Source organism: Prunus avium, chromosome 1, assembly GCF_965620075.1.
Source record: "Prunus avium chromosome 1, drPruAviu1.hap1.1, whole genome shotgun sequence".
In the NCBI taxonomy this organism is placed as follows: Eukaryota; Viridiplantae; Streptophyta; class Magnoliopsida; order Rosales; family Rosaceae; genus Prunus; species Prunus avium.
The window spans coordinates 15,980,900-16,003,238 of NC_142284.1; the positions used below are offsets into that span (position 1 = coordinate 15,980,900).

Here is a 22,339-nt window from a genome sequence, read left to right on the forward strand (position 1 = left end):
GTTAGTTCATATGCCATTAGCATGATTTTGGTTGCTTGATGGAATTTCATATAGAAGGATAATCTTTGAGTTCTTGAATCTTAATAGCTATAAGGCATTACCTTCTCTCTTTGTAACTCATTTTTAACTTCCACAGTATGTTGGAGGCATTAGAAAAAAGAATCATTTCACAGACATTACCTTTCTCTCTTCCTTTTTTTAAAATTTCTTTGAATGCTTAAGCAAACAATGTTAATTGCCCTCCTTAGTATGATGTATTGATGGATTGGCGGCTCAATCCAAATCGCGGATAGTTGACTTCACTAGTTCGGTCTCTATTTTAGGCCTTGAGAACTCTTGATTCTACTATGCATGCATGGAGTAAAGAAGAGGAAAAGTGAAGCAACATACCAGAAAAAAGAGAGCTATCCCTCGATGAAAGATATGTAGAAAAAGCAAGAGAATGAAGGTGTTTCAAGTATGCAATTTCGGAATCTTGAAGAAGGAAAGTAGAGGATCATACACAACTTGATTGGCATTCATAGCCATAATAAAATCCATATGGCATTCAAGTTAAAAAGTATGAATGGGAAAGCTTAACATGGTAGTCACCTGTTGTAACTGATAGAAAGTGGGAGCAGTCAATGCCTGGTCTTGTGCAGATAAAATCCAAAAGTCGGTTTACCTGCCTATTGGGATTTTGGGAAGAACAGGAAAATTGTTATTATCATGTCAATTTTCACAAATGAGCGACCAAGAATCAGATAGATTAACATTCTCAAATTTGCCTGAGTTGAAGAAACACAAATTGAAACCTCAACGTTTCTAGACCTTGGTGAGAGCCAAAGATAAGCTTTGTCCCAAATTATATGTTTAGCTTGATGTCCAAGTTATAAGTCAATTGAGATTTCCATTCCACATTTAGCTTGACCATCTTGTGGCCTCCTTTTCCGCAATGGGGACTGAGCAATGCCACGTGGAGGTAAAAGTCCTACAAGTCGTGAACAAGTCGTGAACTTCTTTTACCAGAGAAGAAGCAATGACAATATCTGGGGAATAAGCATCGGCTAACTCTGTGCCAGCAGCTGCAGTAATACAGAGAACGCAAGCGATGTTCCAATTGGGTTTCTCATGTTCATGTCTTCTATGGGCAAGGCCGGTTGTTAGGTTTTTGCATGTTTTTTATGCACTGCATTTTGTCATTCTTTCCACAACCCATAAAAAAAAAGCACAATGAGGGGGAAATCTCAGTCATTTTACTTGGAGCTGAATAATTCTTATTACATAATAAAGAATAAAAACTTGAAATAATAACTCAAGGTTTAAGGCTGAACGACTGTGAATTCAAAACTCAATTTCAACCTAGAGGTAAATGGCCACATCAAAGAATCTCCTTTCCACCGAGAAATAAAATAGAAAAGGCCAAGGAAGCTACTTTGAACTTATAATTAGTATATGTTGGTCCTAGATTATCAACACCAGAGTAAACAAAAATTTCAATTGGCCAATCAGCTCAATCTCCCCCTTTAAGCTGTTTCTTCCGTTTTCTTCGTTGATCTCTCAAACCTGGAAGGAATAACAATATCAATACAAAACCAAAGGAGCCAACCTCCCTTCAACCCCGAAAGACGGATACACACAAAAAGGAAAGAAAAAGGAACGAAAATTTACGTGTTTTCTCCTCTTTTCTTTTCCTCCTCAAATCCACTATGTTTCTTCGTTTTTGTGCCATCTCTTTCCCATCTATGTGCACCTGTGAGAGAGAGAGAGAGAGTATGAAATACTGGAACTTGAAGTAATGGTTATGGACATAAAAATAAAAAGACAACAATAGATTTTAACTCTGCATGCCCCAAATAAGAAGTCAAATGAAAGCAAATTTCTGTAGTTTGTCATGTTGACTTCAATATCGCTTTCGCCCACATCAGCTGCTAATATTATTGTAATTATAGTTTACCATGCATCTGTTCATTTATGATGGCATGCATTCTCTCTAATCAACAAATGTATCCATATTTTTAAAATTTGAAAAATCCATGGAAATTCAAAAATTTTGAAGGCTTGACAAAGTAGATAAATGTACTTAAGTGCAAGTTTGACCATACATAAGTTTCAACCATAACAAAAAAAATCAGTATTATCTGGACATCATGTGATCCTCTCATATTGGGAACTATTTCAGTGTCCACAACATGAGAAGAGAAAAAGAGTAATGAAATCATGCAACAAAACTTTAATCAGATCGTAGGAAATAGGTAAAAACCATGGCTTTAGCCTTTAGGTACTACCTCATGCCCAGCACTCCGAAGTGCCTGGAGTGGTTCCACGCAATCCTGACCGATAACTACCAATTTACTTTTTTTCTTATCTCCATACTCACTATTGTCACTGAGTTTTTTCTTAGCCAATTCTTCAAATTGATGTTGCAGGAGAGGCGAGACACCAGCCTGAAAATATAAAAACAAAAAAGGATCAGTGCCATTACTTGAAAAACACAACAGTGCAGGAGCCCCTTATAAAGGTTGTGCAACAACCAATATACTCCTTAGTGGAGATCATAATCATATTAATCATAAGTTCGACCTCAACTCTCCAGAAAACACCATGAAGGGGAGAGAAGATAGTAATTAAGGAATGTCAAGTTACAAACATAAGTGGTTAAGTAGCAAAGGAAAGGGGAAAAACTGTACAGCATTGTTCTGCCATAGAATACTAGACAGAACATGCAAAAGAACACCCAATTGCCATGAAATGTATATTCTTTGAGAGAGCCTGTGAAAATAAAGAATCTAAAAATGTGAAAGACATAATTTAGTAAACCTACAAGGAGTTATCCAAACATTCCAGATGTAATGCTAGCAGTACATGAAGACTTGATTCTCAATTCCCTTAGTTCCCTTGTGATTAGTTACTACATGACATTCCTTAGTTTTGTACTTAATCTACATCGGGCACATGTGACCGTATAAAAGAAAAGTGTTATACATTTATGTTAAATGATTGACATATAAACGTGCATTGAATAATCTGGTATACAGCTACAAACTATAATACACGACAATTTAGTTTCTTGGTAAACAATAACTAAAGATAATATGACAAAATATTCTCAAACCAGTTCTATAATATATTTCTACTCCTATTCAATTTTACTAATTTTCTTTTCACTCTTCCAACAACCTGGTCACAATTACAGGAGAGGATTTACCCAAGTGTTAGGCAGACAGCCTGTGTTAGGTTACTTTTTGACCCACAATTTTGGAATCCAACTCTTACCAACAACCAGACCAAAATCATGAGGTAGTTACTCAAGTGTTAAACAGACAGCCTCGGTTGGGGTAGTATCTACCCGCCATTTGGGATTCCAACAGTTTTAGGTTGGGTCCTTTGCCTGAGTACCATTCAGGCCTATGTGGCTGCATAAAGGGCATAAAGGAATAAATGCAAGCAAGGTAATAGGGGAGAAGAGTTTTGCGACTTAAGGAGAGACAACTATCAGCTTAGAGATGGAAGTTCTTGGTGATTAACATATAAAACTGAAATCATTTTTGGTATCGGTGTATAACGATTGGTTTTATTCACATTAGAATCATACCAGGTTACTTGGATATTTAGATTGACTAAATGGCTGGGTCAGTAGATGGGTATTCAATTAAGGATTAATTTGGTTCATATTTGACTTCATCAGAGGTTTTAAACAATAATGATCAGAGATTCTTTTGGTTTGAATTTGCATCTTCTTCCTTCTTACCTTCAAAAATCACAAAAAATTTCTAGGTTTTAATGCTGATATCGGGAAATGTCAGAACTGTCAACAAACATCAGGGATATCGACGAAATATCGGTGATATGGGGGGAAGAAAGGGGGTCGACACTCTGAAAATCCCATCTGTAGATATATTGGCAGATATTTTCGTCCTTGATTAAGTGTTTGTCTTGGTCTGCATTGATGTTGAGGAAAGGAAAATGATGGGCTACCTAACTCAGGGTTTGGGAAATGGTTATGCAGAATAGACTACAATTATTGTTTTAATTTAGGGTTTTTGAAGTTAGGTTTATTTAATTAATTACGTTACCGAGGGTTTCTCATAGGGTTTTAGGTCTATATAAATTAAGGGTTTTGTAGTTCTCAAGAGCCAGACTTGGTTGATGAATAAAATTTGTCTTTCTTGAATCCCTGAGTATCTCTTTCCCCAGTCCATACCCTATTGTCTCTCTCATCTCATCTCTCTAGCTCTTTCTTCCTCTACTTTCTGAAAATTCTAATCTCATTTTTCTCCCTAATTCTACCCTAAGTTCTAAAACCCCTCCTGGTACTACATGAACCAAGTCTACCTCTACAGAAATACAAAGCCCTAATTTATTGACCTAAAATCCTATTAGAAACCCTCAGGAACTAAATTACTGAGATAACCCTATACAAGAATAATAATCCTAGTCTATTCTACAAGAAATGGACTTTCATTTAGTGTCATTATTTGGCCCTTCCTTTGGTCTAAGAATTTCAATGGTACTCCATATAATTTAATTAATCCCAAAGGGTGGGAAATAAATTTAAATGTTATACTCTAGCTAGTAATGCTTAGACTGATTCTTGTCTATCTTTCCCTGAACATATTTCTTTTCATGGTAGAAGTTTCTCATTCTGCCAAAAAATAAAGTAATAGTATGAAAATTTAAAGAACACATCAGCGTAGAAACTACTTTTGCCAAGATTAACAGCAATTAACAGCCAGCTTCTAGAAAAGAATGTCAGCATGAATAAGATCACGTCTAATAAAAGATTTTTTTTCAAAAAGGGAAATAAGATGGTGAGATAGTTACCCCTGCAAAATAACGATGTGAAAATGACTTCGGTTGTAATGGGCGCGAAAGTAATATCTTGAGCTCCTGTTTTCCAGACAAAAATAGATCAAATGATATTGCCCTAAACTTTAGAATATGCAATACTTGACAAACATAAGAGGTACTGCATTATGAAAAACAGGAAAGTTCATAGTATTACGCAACCTGCTGCAACTTGTTTAAATTCATGGAGCTGGCTTTCCTTTTCTTATGATTTTTCACCCTTTCCTCCTCGCTGTCATCGTTGTCCACAACTAATTCAACCAATTCTGCATTTCTTTCAAACCAGCTTTTCTTTGATTTCTCCTGAAAAAGAAAAAGAAACTAAACAATTAGTAAAACGAGGTCATGAACAAACAAAAGAATGTCAAACATATTATAGCAAATTTTGAGAAAATTTTGAAATAGACATGAACAGGAATTACCAAAATTGGTACTAGTATGCATGCATGTTAAGAGAAGACTAGAAAATATGCAGATCGGCTGTAACTTAGAGAAAAGAAAAACTAGAGTAACATGCAAAATCATGATTACATTTAAAGTAGGTAAGGGTCGCATCCCAAGTTTTGAAATGATGCATTGAGCTGGGCCAATGGCACGCACTAGCAGGGACAGTCCATATCACCTTGGTTGGGATTGGGTCATCTTTCATTGAAAAGGCCAGCCAATCATTACACGGCCTACTGGGCTGGGCCTTCTGTTTTGCCTAGTGGGCTTACTCTTAAACAGATATTATATGTTATATTTTGATTTAGGTTAGAAGATTTAATTTTTTCAAAGATAATTTATGTCAGTTGTTTGGTGAATAAATAATTAGTAACTTGATTTTAGACCAGAAGCATGACACGTGCAATGCAATGGAAGGTACATAACAGATATTATATGTTATATTTTGATTTAGGTTATAAGGTTTATTTACCATATTAGCCTTCATTTTTAAATAACATTAATGTACAAATGATATATAACTGACATTTTCTGTATAAAGGTTGACAAAGGGAGTTTAATAATAATTTAAATCATTTAAATTATATAAACTACAAAAACCCCTGTTTAAAAGTCGTGCTCAATTCTAGGCCTGTCCTTATGGGCCATTCAATCGTTTGGACTAAGGGATAGGCCTAGGCGTAGCTTTTCCTCATCTGCATGGGAAAGCTCAGCCCGAACAAGAAGTTGAGTCTTATTAAACCGGCTGGGTAAGACCTAGCCTTTCATACCAAAGGCCAAGTCACACTCGCCTTGCCCTTTTTGCAGCCATAGGGAGCACTGGGCATAGGCCTTGAGCGGCTTGGCCCACAATGCCCACCACTAGAATTGCACTGTGAAAGTCTAAATATATGAATATACCTGGGAATCCTTCCGGAGAATTTTGTCCATTTGACGCGCAAGAGATAATCGTTTGATGACCTCGGGTAAGTATGCGTTGTCCATGGGAAATCGCTGAAAACTTTCCTGAGCACAGAAAAAAAAAACATATTAAGGATAAATTGGGGGAAGTCACAGAACTGAAAACAACAAGTGCTATGATTGATATATTCAACGTACGACCACATACTCAATATTTAAACCACCATCAATTAGCACTTAATTTTTCCTTGATGTAGAATTCAAAATAAAGCCTTCTTTTGAAAAGTGCTACCTTAGAAAATGATTTGCACAACAAAGCAAATTTGGATGTCTCATTTGGTGCAATTAGTGCAATACTGCACCCATCAGCAGAAGCTCTAGCAGTTCTACCACTTCTGTGAACATAAACCTAGTAATAAATAAATAAAACACATTCTTCAGTCAGAAACTATAAGAACCACAACAAACATGGTGAAAAGCATCCAAATGTTTACTTCTGCTGAATGTGGAAGCTGGTAGTGAACAACAGTTCGAACACCAGGAATATCTAGGCCTCTTGCTGCAACGTCAGTGGCCACAAGTAAACCATGTTCATCTCCCCGAAAACGATCGATTGCCTGCATTTAGCACGATGAAGAACGGAACGGTGTTAAAAAAGAAATTAAAGAATTGTGTAAATAAAACCTAGTCTTGGGACGAGCAAATGTGACTAAAAATTATAAAACAGGCAACAGATCCGTCCCAATTCCACTTTGTCGGGACCCAGATTATATACATTTAAGAACGAGCTCTAGGACACAAACATAAAAGGGTTGGTAAGATTTTTTTTTTTCAAAAAGTACCCAAAAAGAAACAAACCTTTGCCATTTCATAGTCTACTTCATAGGAATATGATGATCATATTTATTTTTAAATAGATATATGTCTCATCATATAACTGCTCTGTTTAAACTACACATACTGCCCTCAGCTCCACGAATCTAAAAAGGTTGAACTTCAAACTTTCTTTCCTAAATAACCATTGATTGAATATATCTGAACAGTATAGAATTTTTGTCAATCATTCACGTAACCAAATTTTACATAGAAAATCATAAAATGTCAAGGCCCAACATATCGAATGAAAATTTTAATTCAACTTTTTGTTTGCAATATATTTTTGTTACAACCTTGTTTGACTTATTTGGAAAATGAAAAACAAACCTTCAAGCGAGCTCGCTGCTGCATCTGAGCATGAAGCGTCCAGACATTTGTTCCAAGAATGCGCAAGAGTGATGATATATGTCGCAACGCTGCAACTGACGTACAGAACACAAGCGTGCGACCTTGTCCATGAACACTTAAAATATAATACAAATAGGCGTCTTTATCTTCTTCTGTGCATCTGCAAACCTAAGATGATTAAGTAGCATTCCATTGGAAAAACTCATGCAATAAAATCGGAGAGAATAAAATAAAATGTCTAAACAACTTATTCAAAAAACTGATCCCAATTTTTTATTTTAGTTGTAAAGGCTGGAATGGGTTGAGGTTAGGATGAATGAAAAGTGCAGACGTGTTTAAATTAAGCTATTTGATCAATGAATGAAAAGTGCAGACAGAAAAAACGGGATAAGCTATTTGATCAATGTACCAAAATCACCCATCCTAGTACAATGAGGCATATTTATACAAGCAGTACTAAAATAGTAAGATACCAAAAATACCCAATATGACAAGTGATCCCTAACAGAAATAAGTACATAACCCTAAATTTAAATTTTAATAAATAAAAATATATCTAATTTTATACTAAGCATCCGTCATTAAGGCATAGGACCACAAATGGAGCTAGACACCAGGCATAAACCAGTTAAGTGTATGAAGACCTGGAATTGATTTACGCTATTTTTTATGAACAATTGGTTCCCTCATCCCAAATGAAGGCCTCAAAAGTACAATCACATTTTTTTTCTGGAAGGAGTAAACTGGGGCTACCAATTTCAGTACAAATATATCAAGAAAGGTACGACATATTACTTGAGAAGCAGTGGATCAAGTGCATTATCCTCCATATTGGATCTAAGGTCCGAGATGCCATGCTCTTACTTAGCTATTCACTAAATCACCACTTCGCACATGTGTATACATATATATACATAGAGAGAGAGAGAGAGAGAGAGAGAGAGAGAGAGAGAGAGAGTTGAGTTCACCCAATTCAATGGAGAAACATAAATTCAGAATATTATACTCAAAATGACTATGTTCTTAAGATTAATTGAATTCTCATGAGAAAGGGATCCACATGCCAGACAATAGATGAATAGATGAGAGGCACATACTCAATAAATGACTCCACAAGCTTATTTGCCAAAATGGATGTATTTGTCAGATCAATGATGGCAACATTATCTCTCATTCCTGCTCGCTCACTTAGAGCTTCTATAGAATTCACCCCATCAGACATTGATTGCTTTGATTTTAGTGAAGTACGCTTTAGCTTCTTACGAAAATCAGTAGATAATGCTATAGTAGCAGAGAAAACAAATGTTTGTCTTTTCTTCGTCTGAAAGTTGGACATCTCCACGTAATTTTGTGCATTTTCACAATGGGATTCAGTTAATACATTCTTCACTGGAAGCAAGTCAATTATTGACTGCAATTCACGGAAATGACCATTTTCTATCATTCGATCAGCCTCGTCTAGCACAAAGAAAGATAATGAATGTAACTGCAAAAGCAAAAAATAAGAGTCACAAAATTGATTTAAACTATATCACATGTCAAGGGTGTAGTACATGTGTGCAGCTCATTTATGCACACTAGAACAGGGATAGCCCTCCTCCAATGAAGGCAACTGCATAAATACACAATATTATCAGTACTAACCTCAACTAGATGCTTTTCTCCACCAGACATAAGTTCCCATAATCTTCCAGGAGTCCCAACAACAATCTCAGGCCTTGCTTTTAGAAGTCTCTCCTGCTTTTCCATTGACATCCCTCCAACTATTGGAACCACTCTAACATTGGTATCCTTGGCAATTGCCTTAAGATGATCAGAGACCTGGAAAATGAAAAAAATATTCGTCACATGCAAATTCCAAATCAAACACGGTTCACAAAAATTCTATAACCCATATGTTCCAATTATTCCAAAAGTATTTCCGCTATTTATGTTGAAAAACAATATGGAAAGGGATGAGTAAGCTCTTGCTTCCCAGAGAAAGCAAAAATAAACATCGGATAACTTTTCAGAAATGGAAAATTCTGCTGCATCCCAGCTTGTACTAAAATGGAAACTTCTGCTGCATCCACTAGGAATGATCCTTCTTTTACTATAAAAACCAAAGGCTTATTTTAGAAAAGATACAAAAAAAAGAAGTTTTCAAGCTATCTTCACCAACTCCTAGACTCAAACGTAACAAGAGCCGCAGCAGCAGGCATCAAACTATACAAAATGTCAACATATGCACTCATGCAACTGAGAATTACATGAAGAAAATCAACTGGCAATGCAACTGTATTACCTGAATTGCAAGTTCTCTTGTGGGAGTGATAATAAGGGCTCGTAAAAGACCTTTTGGAGCAAACTTTTCAGTTTCCTCCCTCTTTTCATCAAACATCTTCACAGCTTTTTCTCTTTCCTCCAACAACCGTTGCAAAATGGGTAAACCAAAAGCTAGAGTCTTCCCGGACCCTGTTTCCGCAGCTCCAATAATGTCCTGCCATATAAATCAATTATAATGACCATCAAACTAGATATAATCACAACCTATCCAAGATCTTATAAAATAACCTTAACCAACCTTCCCTTGATGAGCAGCAGCAGGAATACAAGCTTTCTGTATTGGCGTTGGTTTCTTGAACCCAAGCCGATATATTGATTTCATAATCAGATGATGGAGTCTCAACTCATTCCATGCATAATATTCACCTTCTTCAAAAGGCTCTTCTTCAATTTCTTCCTTGCCAGTGCTACTGTCATCTGGAATCACAACACCAATGCAGAATATAAAAAAAGAAACAGCACAACACAACACCAATAAAAAAGAAATTAAATAAAATAAAACAAACAAGCATTGGAAAATCCCAAAAGTATAAATACAAACCAACTGTGTTCTCCCCAGTTTCCAAGGTCTCCCCGGCCTTCTTCCCCTTCTTGTTTTTTTTCTTTTTCTTCTTAATATTCACATCTTCATCCTTGTCTTTATTTTTAACGTCATTGTCACCATTTCCAGCAACATTCTCACTTCCCTGAGCTTCCTCCAGCTTCTTTTTCTTTTTCGTCTCATTATCATCCTTGTCAAATTTCTCTTCACCCTTAGCCTCAGCCCCATCACCAGCAGAGCCATCGACCCCGCCACGCTTCCGTTTCTTGGACTTTTTACTTTGCTTAGAGTTTTCCTTCTTATTCCTATTTGCTACTTGTGGTTCAGGAATTTGCAAACCATATTCAGCTTCATCAATCTCTTCAAGCATAAGAAAACCTGCATTCACTCAAATTAACAATATCAAATGTAAACCCCCAGCTTCTTTGAAACAAAAACCAAAATTAAGAAAGCAAATGCACTAACCTCCTTCGAGCTCATTGTTGCCGGCGACATTAGAGAAGGCGTTGTCATCATCATTGGTAAGAGATTGGTTCCATGGGAGCGACTCGAATTGCTCGAGTTTTGCATCTTCTTGTTGAATTTGTTTCCTTTTGGCTTTTTTCTTTAATCTACACGAGAGAGGTGTTGGCAACATGGTAATCTGGGAATGTCTAGGTTTTAAAAGGCTAGCAATTCAATACCAATTCAATTGCACAAAAGTAAAAAAATATAACTGAGAAACAGACCTCAATTGAATGAAGTGGAAGGAGATGGGGAAATGGGTGCTTGTTAGATCTGATTCATTCAATTTTAAAAGGCTAGCATAATTAGACATCACAGGAAGCACCAAATAAGTGGTACTACACTTAGACACCAATACTAAGGGAAAGAAAAATAATTGCTAAACTGACGAGTTAATCTATGGGACGATGACCCTGCAGCTAGCTTATATATAAAATATAGACAACTCTGCAGCTAGCTTAAATCTAAACTACAAAGAGAACACAATAAGCTACATTGGAAAAAAAGTCAATAATAATAACCAAAAAAAAACATAAGCTCACAGACAAAGGCAAAGGAACTTTGAAACGAATACAAACCCACATGACCAACTTCCAACTTCTAACTTTTTACTTCAATTATATAAATGAATTGTTATATTTTTTCTTCCAACAGATTGTAAAGAAATTCAGATTTAATCCAAAAGTATCAAGCAAACATTCAAGACTTGGAAAATAATCAATCAGACTCAAAGCATTAAAACATAAAAAAATGAATTAACTACTGGGTAGTTGTGCAAGTGAAACATCTCAAATTTGACACAGAACCCACATCAAATGCAGAACAGGGCATTCATATCAGACACAAAACCCTACTCAAATTTGACATAGAACCTACAATAACCACTTGAAAAAGAAAAGTCATTGTATTCAGAAAACTTGGGCTGTTGAATGTTCACGAATTTGAGATTGTGTTTTCTTTCCTCCCAGAATAAAAGTGGCCACGGAGAGAGAGGCTTACCTTGAGAGCATAGAGGTGTGAGTGTCTTGTGATCCTCAATGGCTGCTAAATGGAAGAGAAGGATGGAGGGTTTGGGCTGGAGAGAGAGGGAGAGAATTGGGGCCAGAGAGGGCGAAAGAGAGAGGGTTTGTGGTCAGGTTAGGGACGAGAGAGAGAGAGAGCAATTTCGAAGGAATAAAACCGCAAAATGAAAATTTTGTGAAAAAAAAAAGGGGCTCACGCGAAAATAATTTTATGGATTCTTTAAGATAAAAATAATAAATAACAATTTTTTTTAATTTCATTTGACACATGTCACCATGTTATACGGCCACATGTCATATATACTGACAGAGAGCCTTTAAAAAGCTAACACATGTCAAATAATTTATATTTCTTATTATTTCCCTACAATTTAACTTTTAAAATTCATAATAAATAAATTGCAAATCAGAAAAATACACAAAAAATTCCAAGGAACTCCTTGTGAAATTTTATTCATCTTACAACTCCCAAAATCAAATTTTGAATTATAAAAATACAAAGTAATAACAAAAACTCAATTTTATTCATAGACAAATCAAAACATTATACCACCTTATAAGTCTTATAATCTTGTTTCTTTGATCCATTGATTACCATTAACTCAGATATTGAATCATGAATTTAGATCTCTATTACAGAAGGCTATGTTGTAAGGAGTATGTAGCAATTTTTGGTGTATTTTTCTGGTTTTAATTTAATTTCTTATGAATTGTTTACTTCTATAACACAATAAATTACAAGAAAATGACATAATAAATAAATAAATAATTCCAAAAATGCATCGATAATTCCTATAAACTCCTTAATTCCTATCAACTCCTTGTGATATTCTCTTATCTTTAAAGCTCTAAAAATATAATTATAAGTTATAAAAATACAAAGCAATAATAAAAACTTAACTTTCTTCATAGACAAATCAATACATTCTATCCAATACACTATTGTTTCTTTGATTCAATGATCACCCATTAATTAAAATATGTGGAATTATGATTTTAGATCTCCGTAATGGATGACTATTTCATAAGGAGTTTGTAGCAATTTTTAGTGTATTTTTGTGATTTTTATTTAATTTGTTATGCATTGTTTAAGATAAAAACAAAAAATAATAAGACAGGGACATGTGTCATAATATGATAGGGCCAAATTTCTGAAAGCTGACGGAGATACCGTAAGAAGCTGACACGTGTCAATCTCATCTATTTTATATTAGTTCCCTATGATTTAACTTCTAAAATCCACAATAAATAAATTTAAAATAAGAAAATACAAGACAAAATCCTATAAACTCATTGTAACATTATTTTCACCATAAAGCTCTACAAAATCTAATTTTGAATTTAAAAAATAAAGTAGTAACAAAATTTAAACCTTTTTTTTTTTATAACAATCCTATTTTTATTTTACCGAAAAATTGTGGTACTTTAAAAAAAAGTGAAAAATAATGTGGGAGACAAACTGCGAGGAAATTAATTCCTTATTGAAAAGTTTCTATTGAGAGGATTATATATTGTTTGTCGCTATAACTTAGGATGGAAATGTCAAAAATTCCCGCTAACACTATCCACGCAGAAACAACTATTTCCTCGTTAATGGATGCAGGGACGGATCCAGGATTTCAAACTTGACTGGGCTAAATTTACTTTACATATAAACATACTAAGTACATAGAAAACTCGATAATAATGTAATTTCATTGATAACAAAATAATAATAATAATACATCTACTCAAGTGGGGACATAATGAGCCTTACCTCTCAGATAACACTATATAAGTTGCACCCTTCGAGTCTTCATAGAATTAAAATCATTAATTATCAGCATTATCTATATTATCAGCAAATTCTCTTTCAATGTGAAGTAACATACAATCAGTAAGAAATTCATCACCTATTTTGTTTCAAAGCCAATTTTTGATCAGTCTCATACAAGAAAATGCTCGTTCTGTTGTTGCTGTAGAAATAGAAAGAGTTAACACCAAACGAATCAATCTGTCAATCAAGTAGTAGGTTTGTGCTAATCTTGTTTCCACTAAGCGCTCAAGTAATATAGGAATGGAATCAAGATTCTTGAAGGTTGGATTGTGATCCATATCAATCTTATAAAATCTCAGTTGTTGATTTAAAGCCTGCAACTCAGTTGTAGTGAAATCTTGAGGATAAAATTTATCAGCAAGAGTGTATATATCATTAATGTTAAATCGCTTGAAAGCATCACGGGGATCCAATGATGAGCTAAGACGAAGGAGTTCCACAGTTTCATATGGAAATCTAGTATTTAACTCCCCCAAATGATAATCTATTACCTCATTAAATACATCCATATGATAATAATGCTCCATTGTGATACAATCTTTTTGTTGACAAGAACGCACAGTGCCCATTGTATGACGAGTACCCATATCAGGCATACCAATTTCATGTTTTTCACAAAATGATCGTACACTCTGTATAAAATCATCCCAACCATTGTTTCTCAACTCATCAAGCTCCATTTTTGTACCTGCAACCAAATTCAAAGCACTTACAATGTCTTGAGATTTTCTTTGAAGTTCTTGACAAAGAAAATCAGTGAATCCCATAGTTTTGTCCAACAAATTCAAGGCAAAGACAAAGTCAAAGGACAACATAGAAATTTTAATACCTTCTGCTTCCCCGCGAAATTGTGAGGTAGGTCCATTATGACTGATATCCTTTAGAAGTGTCTTGGTTGCGCCAAATAAATCAATTAAACTCCTAATAGAACTAAAATGTGAGCCCCAACGAGTAGTTTTAGGTCGTTGCAGACATCAAATTTGATTAGCCCCTTTACCTGTTCCAAGTCTTCCAGCTGCTAATAAGTCTTCAATTTCAGCTTGTCGGGTTAATTTTAACTCAGAATGGCGTTTGGCAGAAGCACCAACAAAATTCACAATGTTATTCAACATTAAAAAAAAATCTCCAAACAAGTCCTACCTCTTTAGCAGCAGCGTTTAAAGCTAATTGAAGGCGATGAGCAAAACAATGAATATAATATGCATACGGACAGTCATTGAGAAATAATGCTTGTAAGCCACTCCATTCACCACGCATATTGCTAGCACCATCATATCCTTGACCACGCGTATTGCTTACTAAAAGACTATGCTTACTAAACACTTTACAAACATCACTTTTAAGAGTTGAGGAATTAGTGTCATGAACACTCACAATATTAAAAAACCTTTCTCGAATATGCCCATCACAACTAACAAATCTTATGATAATAGCCATTTGTTCCTTCTTAGAATCGTCAAGTGCTTCATCAACGAGAATACAAAATTTCTCATCTTCCCCAATTTCATCGCGTATCCTCTTCCTCACTTTGTTAGCATAGATATTTAGGATCTCCTTTTGTATCTTATGTGAAATATATTGGGCATTTAAATGAGCATTTTGTAACACAACTTTTTCAACTTCTTCATTCATTCTTGCAAAAGCCTTTACCAACTCAATAAAATTACCCCGATTAAAGGAGTCATGAGATTCATCATCACCTCTAAAAGTCATTCCTTGATTTGCTAGATGCCTAATGGCCTCTATTGTGGTTGTAAGCCTCAACCTATTTTTCGCAACTTCTTGAGGGGGTTGCACAACTCTGTCAATATGGTGAGTCGGGTTCTTTAAATCCATCCACTTTTGAATAACAAAATGATGTGGTGAATTTATAATGACTACATGAGTAAGGAAAGCATACTCTTTGCCTCCAACTCTTCTCCAATTTCTAAATCCTTCTATAGTGAATGCCTTATGTGAGTGATCAATGTCAAAAAGAAAGCATGGAAAACAAAACACTTTATCTTTATGAACAGAATACTCAAGCCAAGGATATTGGTTATACCAACTACCTTTAAATCGACGCATTTGTTTCCCTTCTAAGTGGGATGAATATTCCTTTAGTTTTGGTTGACATGGTCCTAAGAGAATATATGTTCTTCGAACATTATCACGTTGATTAGGCAGAAATGTGTCTATTTGAGGACGTAATCCTGGATCACGCTCAAGAGAATTGGTATCAACTTCTTGATCAAAATTAGTTCTTTGAGACTCAGCTCTTAAACTTTCAGATTGAACTCTTTGAGATTCAGAATGAGGTTGCTCCTCACAAATTGGAAGAGGTAGAGAAGGGTTGGAACACATGCTAGTTGATTCTTCATTATTTCTTTTGAAAAAAATCCCTAATAGTCTTTGATCTCTTAGGATTTGGATGATGATCCGACATTATAAAGTTAAAGTATAACCTATTGGATAAGCAAGAACATCAAAATCAATTACAAATCCTATTTGATAATTCATAACTCATAAACTGAAACTGATAAGCTCCAATTGTAAATCCCTAATTGATAAATAAATCATAAGTCTCAATTGCAAATATGTAATTGATACTAAATAAAATCCAAAAAAAATCTCAAATTTCAACATCAACAAATTGAGAGAAGCTTACCGTACCTGACAAAGTCGACAACTTTAAGAAACAGTTATACAATTTCTTCAACTTTTCTTCCTTTTTTTCCACCAGCTGCGTGCATTCTCTTTTTTCTCTTTTTTCTTATTTTTATTTTTAATCCTATGTGTTGTAGGCTGCAGCTTTCCTATTCTCCCTTTTATAAGTTTTATTCCTCACGTGAAGGCATGACTAGGATATTCAATTGGATTCCTAAGAAGGTTAGGACTAGGATAATAGGATATTCAATTGGAGCTGGCTGAGCTATAATTATTTTTTGGGCTGGGATTTTAAAAGCCACCTAGGCTGTAGCCCAGGTTAGCCAAACCTGTGTTCCGTCCCTGAATGGATGGCAAAAATAATGTGGGAGACATATTACGAGGAAATTAATTCCTCGTCAAAAGTCTTCTATTGCAATGATTATATAATGTTTGTCGCTATAGGTTTGGAGGGAATTGTCAAAACTTCCTGCTACACTTTCCACAAGGAAAACACTATTTCCTCGTAAATAAATGGTGAAAATAATTTGGGATACAAACTACGAAGAAATTAATTCCTCTTTAAAAGGCTTCTATTGTGGGGATTATATATTGTTTGTTATTATAGGTTTGAAGGGAATTGTCAAAAATTCCTACTACACTATCTGCGAGGAAACAACTATTTCCTCGTTAATGGATTGTGAAAATAATGTTGGAGACATACTGTGAGGAAATTAATTCCTTGTTAAACTAGAGTAACATGCAAAATCATGATTACATTTAAAGTAGGTAAGGGTCGCATCCCAAGTTTTGGGACGATGCATCGAGCTGGGCCGATGGCACGCACAAGCAGGGACAGTCCATATCACCTTGGTTGGGATTGGGTCATCTTTCATTGAAAAGGCCAACCAATCATTACAAGGCCTACTGGACTGGGCCTTCTGTTTTGCCTAGTGGGTTTACTCTTAAACAGATATTATGTAAGATCTCACATCGACCAACGGAGATGGGGTGATATGCCTTATATGTACATGCCCGCATCCATCTAGCACGAGGCCTTTTGGGAGCTCACTGGCTTCGGAGTCATGGAAACTCCGAAGTTAAGCGAGTTGGGGGCTAGAGCAATCCCAGGATGGGTGACCCACTGGGAAGTTGGTAGTGAGCTCCCAAAAATAAAACCGTGATGGCAGAGAGGGGGGCCCAAAGCAGACAATATCGTGCTACGGCGGAGACGATCCCAGGATGTGGCCATTTGGTATCAGAGCCACTCTGTCGTGTGGTGCGAGTGTGCCGACGAGGACGTCGGGCCCCTAAGGGTGGTGGATTGTAAGATCCCACATCGACCAACGGAGAGGGGGTTGATGTGCCTTATATGTACATGCCCGAATCCATCTAGCACAAGGCCAGTGAGCTCCCAAAAGGCCTCGTGCTAGATGGATTCGGGCATGTACATATAAGGCACATCAACCCCCTCTCCGTTGGTTGATGTGGGATCTTACATATTATATGTTATATTTTGATTTAGGTTATAAGATTTAATTTTTTCAAAGAAAATATTGTTGTTTGGTGATAATTTATGTCAGTTGTTTGGTGAATAAATAATTAGTAACTTGATTTTAGATCAAAAGCATGACACGTGCAATGCAATGAAAGGTACATAACAGATATTATATGTTATATTTTGATTTAAGTTATGGCTTCAAAACTTTCCTTATTTCACAAAGTCTTGGGCCCCAAGGTATAACCTAATTTAAACTCCTATCAAACCTGATATAACTTAATATCTATTGCGCTAATCTAAATAGGAATATAACATTCCTAACATGCATGGGAATCCTTTGCGATTAGCCTTATGGAAGAGCCTATAAAGGTCGACCAAATTTGGAGAACGGAGGTACAACTGGCTATACAAGACTTCAATAGCAAAACAAAACTTCCACAAACATTCAAGGGTTGTAGATTCACCAAATCTAGAGTACTCATCAGTGGAGTCTGCCGAGCCTCCGTATGTGAGCATTCGAAAGACAGTTGTTAGCTTCTGCTTTAGGGATAGACTTTGTCGTCCACAAGTGTCTACCTTCATAGCAAAGTAGGGCTCATGTGCAACAAAATCATTCATGATGTGAATGAAAAGCTCTCTTCACATGCAGAATCACTTGTGAAAGTCGATTGGGGGATAAAGTGGTGGTTCAAGGAAGTAGTCCTCCATGAGATTCTTATGATGTTTTTCTCTTTTCTAATTCTTGTATTCATGACCTTCAACAGAACCACTATGTTTGGATTTTTGGGCATACTGCTCCATCAGAAACGTATGGTGTTGAATGACCATTGCAACTCTCTATTGATGAAGGTCTGGGCGTAAAGTGACTCTTTGTGGCTATTGTAATCGAGCCTTTCAACTTTTATCAATGATATTTCTATCGTTTGATAAAATAAAATAAAAAAGTCAATAGCCACTAGAGTAGAGGAAATCACGATAAGATACAAATGGATAAAGAGGAAGAGAGGAAATAATGGCAAGATGACAAAACAAAATGTCCTACATGTCTGATCATTATTGAATGAAGATAGAGAAAAGATAGGGAAAGATAAGGGAATCCAATAAAATGAGATGAACAAAGATGAACCATGGTTTAGAACATGATTAAAACAAGACAATAGAATATGGAAAAGGATTCAGAATATAATTGAAGAAGACAAATGGAGGCGAGCATGGGTTATTGCAGGTGGATAAAGGAATTCAATGAAGCAAAAATAAAAGTAAAAAAAAAAACAAACAAACCACTTCTTTTTACTTTTAAAGTCTATGAAATAAAATGTTGTTATCCTCATTTTTATTTTTAAGTGAAATCATAAAATGTTTTGGAATTTGGAATTTTTTAAGTTAAAATGTTCAAAAAATTAAATCATGAAATTTGAAACAAAAATAATGTCAAGAAAAATTAATGAAAAAAAAAATGGGGTTAACCATTCTTAAACAATTTAACAAAGTTGTGGACTCAAATTATGAGTCTGCATGGTTGGAGAAAAAAATAGTTTGAGTCTCGACAATACATGAATAGTTGTATTTTGGAGGGTAGAAATTTGAGTTTAGCCCCAACATGGTTGGAGATGGCCTTAGAGCATCGACAATCATGCTCTCTATCTTTTTAGTTAAAATTTAGCTAAAAACACACAAAAATTATTTTTAAATTCAATATAGTTGGTCCATTTCTATTATATAAAAAAATGGTTAGCATTCATTAAAACTTTGAAATATGCATAAAACAATGCAACATTAAATTATAGGGAGCCACTAGAAGTCATTTATCTATCCTCAGATTTAGGAGCTCCTAGAGGTCTCCCTATTTTAGAAGGTGTATACGGAGCATGGTTGGACTTGGAGTTGTATTTTACAATTCCTCCTTAAAATTCGTCTAAGAAAGTGATTTAGAGGAACCCATAAAGTGCTCCCTAGTATGTGAACATGACAATAATAATGGATGATATAGAACTCCACCTTAGCGTTTCTTTATCGTGGATGATATACATTAAAAAGTGAATCAATAAGGTGCACATTAGGCAACATATTCTCCATGAAGCTGACTTTGTGACGGATGCATTGGCAGCCATGTAGCATTACCAACTATTTGCTTTTCTATATTTTCAAATTCAGTGACTTAATGTAAGATTTTGTACGATCTTAGGGATTCGTCGGGATTGTCTTTGTATATGTTTCTTTTGTTTTTTATTTATTATTTATTATAAATTCTGATTTAGGTATATTTAAGTTGTCAACATTTAGACAATAGCTAGTGCGTACAAATTAAAGAATCGCATCTAAGCTTTTTATTATATATATTTATCAAATACATTTAAGAATTAATTTCGAAGCAAATGGGGATTCTCATTCTTCCGGATCACTTGCATAAATGGCAATTAACATTTTGAACCAAATGAATTTGCTTTACGTGATGCTGGCGATGATCCCCATACTTTTTTTCTTGAGCAGCCTTGACATGCATTAGAATTTAGAATTTAGATCGATAAATGTCCAAAAGTATATGCAATAATTAATTAAGAGCATTTGTGATGGTTAGAATCAATGCAATTTTATTGCATGAAATTGAACTAAAACTACATTTCATTTGCAATGGTGTGATGAACCCTCTACTACAGTTGCAATAGGCTAACTATGGGACCCACATGCCAATAAAAAATACAGCAATTAATGCATTATGTTGTTAAGAGCATCCGCAATGGTTGTTTAATAGTTCAATGCAATAGAAAAAAATACAGCAATTAATTATTATTTTTTCAAATATATTCAAAATTGGTCTCTTTTTAAAGATCTCTCCGAGAATATTTCAATGGTACAGGTTTTTACTATTATTAAATGCATCCCTTTCATTTTATTTGAGTATGTAAAAAAATATGTAAGTAAATATAACTAAATATCTCATATAACTATTGATTTGAAGCTATTAAACTATACCATTGCAAGTAAAATTGCAGTTCAATTCAATAGATATCAGAATACTTCAATAAATTGAACTATTGAACAACTATTGTGGATGCTCTAAATATCATATATATACAGTACATAAAAGGCCCAAGGAATGTTAACGGGGTCTAGCCCAATAAACAAGAGCCTTGACTTGCAGACTAGTGATCTCAGGTTCAAATCATCATGACACTTTGGTCCTTAGTGTGCAAATGAGAAACTCTCCTCCCCTTATGGTCCTTAGTTTAGACTATTATTTGTAATAAATTTTAAAGAAAAAACAAATAAAGAAATGACATCACCCATTTGTTCCCCATATCCAAAAAAAGTAGATATTATAGAATCCATGTCCACGCATTTAGGTAATATAAATGGTGTCATTTTTTTTTTCTGTTTTGTTTTTGCTTTCCAAGCTGCAAGGGGAATGCTGGTTTTTGCGCAGTTGCATCAGGTTCTTTTGGCATAAATTTTTGCCCTACATGTGCCAATAGGTCATGTCACATTTTCAACTGCCGTTCATTGGTTTGGAATCATTTTCCTACCAACACTAGTTTAGTGAATTCCATGTCTTAAAGATACCAAGAGAATATAACACATTGTGAGAATAAAAGGGTATAAGAAAATTCGTGTAGGATTCCTTTCCCATTTTTGTAGCAGCCGTGCAATGCATTTCTAACATGAAATTAACCACATCTTCTTTCCCATGTGATCGGCTTGGTGGCGGATGTCTTTCGGCACTTTAAGTCATATTTTAGACATGTTTAATTGTAGCAATTGAGTTGTTGATATTGTCTTTAACTTAAACACCACAAGTTTTACGTTGATATTTATTTTTAAAAATCCCGGTGGAAAAATATATATATATATATATATTCCACTCGATAAACTAAAAATTAGAGAAAAAATTGAATTCGATCTACAATATTCCTAGCTTCTCAAAATTTGATATATGACAAAAATACCAAGAGCATATGCTTTGAGTCAGTGTCGGGGTTGTATGGCTTAGTAGAAGTCATAGATGGGGATAAGTATATAATCTCACATCGGAGATGTATTACAATAATATGTACAACTTAAAAGTAGGTGATTTGCTATCGCACCGAGGCCTATTTAGGTGATTAAATTTAAGACAATATCGGTGCAATCTTAGACTTAGTAGTGAACCCAGCTTGTCTGTTACACAACAAAAAGAATTGGGAATATTCATGACGTCAGGTTGGTTATTTGTCACTGGGCTTATCATGCCCAACACTTGTGTCCACACCAATATTGGCCTGTCTGCGTTAGCTAGAATGAAAACAACTTGTTCCATTTGCCAACTTCCCCAAGCAAATTTCCCACAAGTATCAACCAGGTGGACGCCAAATCTCTCTGAGTATCCACCAGATGTTTCACTATTATACCCAATATAGGAGCCCAAATTATAAAAAAAAACTCTATATAAAATGAACTTTAGAAACACACTCAAAGCCCATTTACAACATAATAAAGAGACTTTTAACTTTTTATAAATTACAAAATTGACATCGATATCTTAAAACAAGCCAAACCCCAAAACCTCATGAAAAACCCAAAACACTCAACTGTTATTTTTTGAGTTTTTTTTTGGGTTTGTTTATAGAAATTAA

General features: G+C 35.0%; 2 protein-coding genes across 4 annotated transcripts; both read right to left on the reverse strand.

The window, feature by feature from the left end:
* Positions 1–1,213: 1,213 nt before the first annotated feature.
* On the reverse strand, positions 1,214–11,960 carry LOC110748175 (DEAD-box ATP-dependent RNA helicase 13). Of its 3 annotated transcripts, none has more exons than XM_021948347.2 (16): positions 11,765–11,960; positions 10,727–10,872; positions 10,262–10,639; positions 9,959–10,137; positions 9,680–9,874; positions 9,040–9,216; positions 8,493–8,881; positions 7,375–7,555; positions 6,666–6,788; positions 6,464–6,580; positions 6,172–6,276; positions 4,990–5,130; positions 4,804–4,869; positions 2,268–2,426; positions 1,651–1,732; positions 1,214–1,545 (listed from the first exon to the last, which is right to left on the reverse strand). In XM_021948347.2, the coding sequence occupies exons 1-16, from the start codon at positions 11,773–11,775 to the stop codon at positions 1,493–1,495; spliced, it is 2,502 nt and encodes an 833-aa protein (XP_021804039.2). In that variant the 5' UTR covers positions 11,776–11,960; the 3' UTR covers positions 1,214–1,492. The 3 variants fall into 3 exon arrangements, with proteins under 3 accessions (XP_021804039.2, XP_021803974.2, XP_021803919.2); XM_021948282.2 differs by having other exon boundaries at positions 10,727–10,904; XM_021948227.2 differs by having other exon boundaries at positions 10,727–10,914.
* A 1,729-nt stretch (positions 11,961–13,689) lies between these two features.
* Positions 13,690–15,235, reverse strand: LOC110748918 (uncharacterized). Its single transcript, XM_088246939.1, has 3 exons — positions 14,845–15,235; positions 14,601–14,726; positions 13,690–14,291 (listed from the first exon to the last, which is right to left on the reverse strand). Exons 1-3 carry the CDS (start codon positions 15,233–15,235, stop codon positions 13,690–13,692), a joined length of 1,119 nt encoding a protein of 372 aa, XP_088103065.1.
* Between the last annotated feature and the right edge of the window lie 7,104 nt (positions 15,236–22,339).

What these genes read in the sequence shown, in the direction of transcription:
- LOC110748175 (XM_021948227.2), bottom strand. An exon ending in CAAGAGAACTTGCAATTCAG is followed by an intron (nt 9,217 to 9,679) that starts GTAATACAGTTG and finishes TTCATTTTCCAG; the next exon opens with GTCTCTGATCATCTTAAGGC. An exon ending in CTTGTGGAGTCATTTATTGA is followed by an intron (nt 7,556 to 8,492) that starts GTATGTGCCTCT and finishes TTAGGTTTGCAG; the next exon opens with ATGCACAGAAGAAGATAAAG.
- LOC110748918 (XM_088246939.1), bottom strand. Translation starts at nt 15,235, where the DNA reads ATGAATGAAGAAGTTGAAAAAGTTGTGTTACAAAATGCTCATTTAAAT. An exon ending in CAATATGCGTGGTGAATGGA is followed by an intron (nt 14,727 to 14,844) that starts GTGGCTTACAAG and finishes ACTTGTTTGGAG; the next exon opens with ATTTTTTTTTAATGTTGAAT. An exon ending in AGCTGGAAGACTTGGAACAG is followed by an intron (nt 14,292 to 14,600) that starts GTAAAGGGGCTA and finishes ATTTGGTTGCAG; the next exon opens with GTACAAAAATGGAGCTTGAT.